The following is an 8,058-nucleotide window of genomic DNA, read 5'->3' on the forward strand; positions in this document are numbered from 1 at the left end:
CTGTAGTGCAAAATCGCTGTTTCCTATGTAGGTTAGGGTCAGGCTAAAATCTGGTTAATTTGGTAACTTTGGTTAATGTTAGAATACAAGTTTAAAGAACTAACTAGTCAAGAACAATAAAACCACTGTTAGCCTCAGAGACACACAGCCTTAATATACATTGACGCTTGGGAAAATTATATATTATTAAGGCGCAGATCAGTGTGTGTTTGTGGGTTATTTAATCACAGTAACAGGTTCTTACAGCAGTCACTGAAATAAAGCAGGAATTGAACAAATTGAAATGATCCAAACACAAATATTCAATAAGTCCCATAGTTCAACAACCGAATAATACAAATATGGCAAAAAAATTAACATTTCTATGTAAGACTGATAAATAAGGCCTGCTGACTTTGAGAAACTTTGTTACGCATCAATTAAACCTACTCTAAGAGTAGTCCTCAATTTACTTACAGTAAAAAAAATTTTTTTGTGTGTGGTTTATGCATTTTTCCAATAGGAGTCCCACCAGTAGAGTCCCTCACATACCAGCAGACGCCATTATACATGTGACTGGACCCAGGATAAACTATAAACCTACCACAGGGGGCGCTGTGCTGAAGAAGACTGGCGCTCAGGGGGGAGTGTGTGTGTGTGTGTGTGTACTGTTTTTATGAATGAAGCGTTTAATTGGCTCCTCGCCTTTTCTGAAATCCCATTGTTTTACTACACTAACAGTGCTAGTCGTAAACAGTAGCTTTTTTATTAACACGATTTTCAATGCTTTACGGTTTTCTCAGTTTAGATATTAGATTAGATATACCTTTATTCGTCCAACAATGGGGATTTTTTTTCTGTTACAGCAACATAGGAAAAGTGCAAAAAGAAATTAGTGATAATATAGTGTATAAATACAAAAGAAAACAATACAATAAATAGATAAGTTTAGGGAGACGATATCTAATGTATTATAGACCTATATATATATACACATATATGTAAACAGTTGATAAAGCCCTATATATATGCCTCATGAATTCATTCTGAAACAGATAAGAAAAGTCTTAAGTATTCAGTATGAAGCTCAATCTATCCCGCACCGCAATAATGAGTATACAATGATGTGCATAAATAGCTAGCAAAAAAAAGTCAGAAGTTCCTTTCATCTTCAAACATAAATTAAGATATTTTTTATACAATCTGAGGGCTCTATGACCCTCACATAAGCAAGGGAACTTCCACGTTCAATGTCTGGGAAAGTACCAAGATTATCAACAAAGTAGTCCAAGGGACATCAGTGGCTCAACTGCAATAATACGAAGCTGGGAGAATTTTTTGCACAGAGATAACTACTTTATTCCACATTTTTCGCCACTCGTGTGCACACAACAGTATGGTGATGCAAGCATGATGATGTTGAACTTTGACTAGGCCTGACGGAAAATCAATCAGTCCCATTCCTGGGTAATAATCAGGAAGTTTGCTGCCGTACCGTGGCCACAGCAGGCCGAATTTACAAGACACGCTCCCTGTGCAAGCAGCAGGACCTGGCTGTTATAAGGAGCTGCGGGGTATTACAAGAGTATAGTTCCTAATCATATTAGACTAGAAAAGTGCAACTTCTCATTTTCCATCAGGCTTGGTACATAGTCAAGTTTTAAACAGAAAAAATATTGGAACTCTTCGGTCATATTTAAACGAGATGTTTCTGGTCTGATTAGATTCAATGATCTATGCTAAGCTAGGTCTAGGGTAAGCTAAGGAAAAAGGGTAAAACTCAACTTTTTAAACTCTGGGGGAGTTGGAGAAAGAGCCTATTTTTTGTATTGTGTTCGTCTAATAACATCACATAACTAACTAAAACCAAACTTGTTAAAAAAACAAACATCATAACTTACAACAGCATGATAAAATCCATACCAAATGATGAAAAACGATTTTTGAAAACTAAATATTTTAGGTGAAATTTAATTATTTAGTTTGTCTCAGGTCCCATCAAGGGCAAGGTTTATGACCTGTACTGGGCGCTGCCAGCCGGGGGGCGATCGAAGCGCGACGGCTTCAGTTTTGAGGACCAGTGCTGCACACTTGGATCTGAAGGTCAAGATGACCTCAGATAGCCCCAGTAATTTGCATAAGCACCGCCTCCAGAGTAGGGCTGAACGATTGATCCAAAAATTTGAGACGTTGCCATTTTCGAATCACAGAGCCTGCAATTTGGACGCGCTGTTCTAGAGCAAAATCACTCGGTCATTTACTGATCATTGCAGCACCGCTTCCTGACGAACACACACATCGACACAGGCCCCGCCCACTGGATGCAAACTTGGTTAAACCTCGAGGAACATATACATGTTAAAATAAGAATCTAAAACATCCACGCCATGACCCCTTTAACCAAAATATATACTTAGTCCTAGTCTGTCAGTGTGACTAGTATTTGATCAGATCTTTCAATGTTTGTCAATCTTAGGTTTTTCATTTATTATTATTATTGCAATTTTCTACGTAATGAATTTCGTGCAGATCCACTGGAAGGTAATTACACATTTATTCACACAATGTTTTATTACGCATTTGATTTGAATGCCAAAGTGAAAGCATTTTTCCATTGTGCTATTTCAGAAATAATCACAATAGCAGAATATAAAAAAAATTGAACTATTTTTTGATGTTCTGAACACCATTGCGAAACTCAACATTTGTTTGGTCTCTGAGCTTCATCATCTTGTAGGTCTGAAGCCTCTTTTGTCCTCGTAATTAATGGGTAGATTTTTACAATCAGCAAGCAGGTCTGTGATTAAGCTGTTGGGAGGAAAAAAGCAGAGAGAGAAGAACTGAGGATTTAATGACATAAACACTATTATTTCAAACACTTAATTGAGTGCTAGTGATTTCCAAAGTGCCTACAGCCGCAAACAACATTTGCGTACAACCTTTACTCTAAAAAGCGTGACGGCTAATGCTTCGGTTTACAGTAGGTGTTGCAGACTCTGTGGTTTTCTTGGAGAGTGATATTTATCCCCTGGAATGCCACTTTTACCATAAAAACCCCGGTAAAAAAAAACAAAACTTGTATTTATGCCAACTAAAGCTATGTTTTTATTGTGAAACATCCCCTCGAAACATGACCGGACTGGTTTTGAGTAGCATTTGGGTGGGATCCAGTTTTATGGCGCTCATTTCTATGCTATTTGCAAAATCCGCAATTGATTGTCGCAAATCTCTGACTGTAATTTAATGATGTCTAGACCGCAATGTGATTGGTTCTAAAAGGCACACGATCCATGTTTCTCCAGTAGTAAGTAATCCAGACCCTCTGGTCTCCTTCTACTAAGACAATCCCCTCGTCCAAATCCCCATCCTTGACTACTTACAGTATATGATGTCTATGAAGCATGTTTCCGCTGCTAAATAATTTTTTTTCATAATTATGAAATATAAACTCGCAGTGTTCGAATTGTGAGATATAACCTCACAGTCGTGATATAAAGTCACAATTCTGACTTTTTGTGTTGAATTGTGTGATACAAAAACTTTTGCGAGATATCAACTGATGCACAATTTTGAGTGGAACTTTATAACTTTTTATTCTTTTAATTGCAACTTTATATCTAACAACTCTGAGGAAAATCGTGGCAGAAATCAGCTTCTGTACTTTCCTGTATTTGACCGAAGTAGCTTGAAGAACACAAGTTTGCCTTGAACTTTTACTTACATGAAGGAACACACTCACAGTGCTGTAAATGTTAATGTGTTTACGCTTTTATTTAAATTAATTGGCGGCGCTTCTAATTAAGTAGTGTTTTACAGAGTAAATAGACCTGGCCTGTGGATGCTTGGACGAGACGAATGTGTTTTATTTGACTTTGACTCACCTCTCACAGTGACCTTTGTCAGCGCTTCACTGGAGCCCACGTGATTGGTCGCCACACACTTATATGTGCCGCTGTCCGTCACTCTGAGCTGCGCGATCTTCAGCAGGCCGTCTTTGGTGGACTCCGCCCCCGGCGACATGGAGGCCCCGCCCACACGCGTCCAGCGGAAGCGGATTGGATGAGTTCCGTGAGCGAGGCACTGCAGGCGCAAGGCGTCTCCGGGGCGCGCGACGGTCTCTTCCGTCAGCGTGGTGGCGTAGGGAGGAGCTGATGAGGAGGGGGGCAACGGGTTAATCTCATGATGAAAAAGAAAGCAAGCCTAAAAACTACATTTGAAAATACAAGTAAAAATATATCGCACAAGATTGAAAACGTCACGGATTGAAAAATAATAAGCATAAATTAAAACTTTGTAATGCATTTTTGAAAATATAATAAGCGTGAACCAAAGTTTAATACGGTAATTTAAATACAAATTAATATGATATTGCACAAAATTGTGTGCGCACTCTGGATGGGTTAAATGCAGAGCACAAAATCCAGGTATGGGTCACCACACCGGCCACTTTCACTCAAATAATTAATTTATTTAAAAAAGTCACTTCAATAGGTAAGATATTTCACTTTTTGCATGGTCACTAACAACCATAAAGAGTCACAACAATATTTTTATTTAAAAATTATATTTTTAAAATGTATTTAAAAACGGTTTAATTGTGATAAAAATATGTACTTTGATAATACTAGCGTGTCATTTTAATTTGCTAAAAATCTAATTATCATTAAAAAAGTTATCAATGTCTTAAAAGCGGCTTTATTATTTATGAACTTTTTTTGGTGGTGTGATTTGACCGCATGATTGCTTTCATGTTCTAAGAACACGAGCGAAGTCCAGTGACCGCAGCCGTCCTACGAAGTCAACGTCTATCACCGACCCGTGACCCGCTCGCGGCTCGGACCCGAATGCAAAGGTCAGCAGAGATAAGAGCGTGTTCCTGTCACTCACAGTCCACCTCCAGCTGCACGTAGGCCTCGCTGAAGCCCAGGGCGTTGGTGGCGTTACAGATGTACTGTCCTGACACGGAGACACAGAGTCAGTGGAGGGCAAGGGAACATTAGACACAGTGTTTCCGACTCTCCCAGCTGTACCTGAGTCCTGTCGACCCACGTGACTGAGCGTCAGAACCCCGCCGTGCGCTTTGTGTTGCCACGGCAACGGCGCCCGCAGCTTCGACCAGGAGATGACTGGAGCGGGTGAACCTGCGAGAACCAGAGGGACATATCACTCTGAACAGCGCTTTAACAGACTGCTGGGAGCTGTGTAGCTAACCCCGCCCTCCAGTCCGAAGACTGTTTCTGATTGGCTAAAACAGTGTCGTCCACTGACTGATAAATCTGTGCTGTTCACAAAATCAGATGTGAGCGATAGTGAGCAATGAGTGTGTGTGTGTGTGTGTGTGTGTGCATGCATGTGAATGTGTGTGCATGTGCTTGAGCGTGTATGCGTGTGTGTGTGTGTGTGTGTGTGTTTACCGCTGGCGTGGCAGTGCATGGTGACGCTCTGTCCCTCGACGGCTGTCAGATCTGTTTCTGTTACCGAGGCCTGAGGAAACGCCCCGCCCTTCAGCGTAAGCTCCACCTGCCCCTCAGCAAGCCCCTCCCTGCTCTGAGCGCGGCACACAAACACCCCGACATCCTCGGCTGACATCACTGTCACCTTTAGTGGAGGAGTGGAGAAGTGTTGAGATTCACAGGTCAGACAGGAAGCGGTGACACTGAATCAGTGAACCCTAGAGCACCTGTAGGGATGCTGTAGCTTCTGTTGTCGTGGAGACGAGCGCCGTATCGCTTCCCTGTTTGATCCAGCTGATGGAGGGGCGGGGCTTCCCTGTGACGCTGCACTCCAGAGTCACGCTGTCGCCGGCGGTAACCGACAGCGGCCCAGCGGGCGTCACACGCACCTTCGGAGGCTCTGCATCAACAAACACACTCAGATGATACATATCAGGGTTGCCAGGTCTGCACATCAAGTCCAGCACCACGACCGGTCAAAAAACACCCAGCCCAGTGACCATATCATGAAAACCAAATCTTCAAATATGCAATCCATATACCTAAAGTACATATTTTACAGTCATAGTGATCATAAACTAGTGGTCTTACTTCACAACATCTAACAGTTGTATCACTGACAGAATATTAATTATCTCAGTCCAAGCATTTCAGCCAAATGTACTTTATGGTAAATGTTAAACCCGGTGAAGGAACTCAACAGCTTAAAAGCAGCCTGCATCTGCGGTAAAACCGAGGACTTGGAAACCCTAACCACCACCCATTTAGCTCTGAAGAATTCACAGCTTTAAATCACGTTATGCAGTTTAGATTAGTTTTATTCCGATTCATTTGCTCCTAAAGAGCATTTATCACTTTGGGTTCATCACCCACACACATACTGAAACAATTTAGCTGAGTGGATCACAAATATCATAATATTCTCGATTAAACATGTTTTCCCAGAAGTGTTTTTATCGGTGCCGATGCTGGTGGAGCAGTGAGAGACTCACGTCTGATGTTCAGAGACGCCGTGGTCATCCCTTTGCCCTGAGCGTTGGTGGCGATGCAGCGGTACCCGCCCTGGTCCCCGAGACGGACGCTAGCGATGGTCAGCACGGCACCATCAGGTCCAAGCTTCACGTTATCTGTGACAGAACAAACACGTAAGACGAGGTCCGAGGAGCATCTGCTCCGTGTTTGGCCTCCAGGGAACGGGCTGATGAAGTGAGCTCACCTCCCAGCGGCTGGCTGTTGGTCCTCCTCCACTCCAGCTGGACGGGCTGGGAGCCGCCGGTCACACGGCAGTGGAAGCTGACCGCCTCGCCGGGTTTAACGGCAGCCGCCCGCGGCCGGACGGTCACCACAGGACTCTGACCCCACACTGAGCAAACAACACCGGAGCTTCAGACAACCGCCCGAACACTGCACTGTAAGCTACGGGACGTGTTTGAGAAGATCTCGCCGAAACAAACCCGACCGAAAACTCCTCACATCCCGCTTTTAGGATGACAAACACTCGGGACATGTGATTGTTGACAGATTGCTAGTTACTCTATTTAAATACAACAAGCAGTGAAGCCTTGTTAAAGTAACTCATTACATCTGATTGCTTTTTGATTGCTTTTCTAAGTCAAATCAGAACACTGATTACTGCCAGACTTTCCAAATCCTTCCACACTTCAACTTTAATGTAAAGCAAGATTTAAAATCATGAAATAGCTATGATGCAGAGTAAAAAATCTAATCAAATCAAATCTTTGCATAGCATCTAACAATTCCTTATTTAAAGAACGGCTTGGTGGTGCACAACAAAAACAGGCAAAGCAATACCTTCATATTGTTCATATTTACGGAAAATATTCAGATGCAGCTTCCTGTGTGATATTTAGAATTTAATAATAACTGCAAACAGATCCCAGTTACATTTATTATCATATGTGGATTATGTGTTACATGTAAAGCAAAACTAAACCAGTGAATGTGATTAGATCACCTTTAATTACAGCAGACTTTAAAAAAGCCTTTCAGATGATCATTTAAAGAGCAGATCTACTCTTCCACTGATCTTACAACAAACACACGAAGAAACTGAGAGCACAAGATTGGTATTTTTGATGAAAACCGTTGCAAATCAACTGAAATGACTGGGACTCGAATGTTTATGTAAAAAAAAAGACAAAATGGAGTGTATTTGCAGTCTTTGTGTGATTTCATCTTCATCTTCACACTGTGCATTCTGTCAGGAACTAAAGACTAAACAAAGAAATAAAGCAGCCGTTTTGCTAAACAACAAATCAATGCTCTTTTTCTGTTACAAGTCATATATTAAATAGCACCACTAAAACGTGCGGCGTTAAAAACTAAATAAAACAAAGAATATGTTGAGCTTTAAAACCCAAACTGGTTTATCTGATTAATTATTAGTAAAAATGTAGAACGGTACACTTTTAAGAGCTGATTGAATCTTTTAATAAATGAAAGTTTGACCTGAGTGCAGGACAGCGGAGAGGAGCAGCGCTACGGTCTGGACCTTCATGATGGACTGGAGATCTTCTTCTGTCTGGATCGCTGTTTACACTGCTCTCTCTCTTTATCACACACACACACACACACACACACACACACAGCTTATCTGTTTTAGTCA

General features: G+C 41.6%; 1 protein-coding gene across 1 annotated transcript; it reads right to left on the reverse strand.

Moving 5' to 3' along the window:
• Nucleotides 1-2,514: 2,514 nt before the first annotated feature.
• On the reverse strand, nucleotides 2,515-8,058 carry LOC122360916 (basement membrane-specific heparan sulfate proteoglycan core protein-like). Its single transcript, XM_043261792.1, has 9 exons — nucleotides 7,902-8,058; nucleotides 6,649-6,795; nucleotides 6,425-6,559; nucleotides 5,660-5,832; nucleotides 5,394-5,577; nucleotides 5,010-5,120; nucleotides 4,867-4,935; nucleotides 3,861-4,127; nucleotides 2,515-2,787 (listed from the first exon to the last, which is right to left on the reverse strand). Exons 1-9 carry the CDS (start codon nucleotides 7,948-7,950, stop codon nucleotides 2,783-2,785), a joined length of 1,140 nt encoding a protein of 379 aa, XP_043117727.1. The 5' UTR covers nucleotides 7,951-8,058; the 3' UTR covers nucleotides 2,515-2,782.

The sequence above is a fragment of the Puntigrus tetrazona genome, chromosome 1 (assembly GCF_018831695.1).
Source record: "Puntigrus tetrazona isolate hp1 chromosome 1, ASM1883169v1, whole genome shotgun sequence".
Classification (NCBI taxonomy): Eukaryota; Metazoa; Chordata; class Actinopteri; order Cypriniformes; family Cyprinidae; genus Puntigrus; species Puntigrus tetrazona.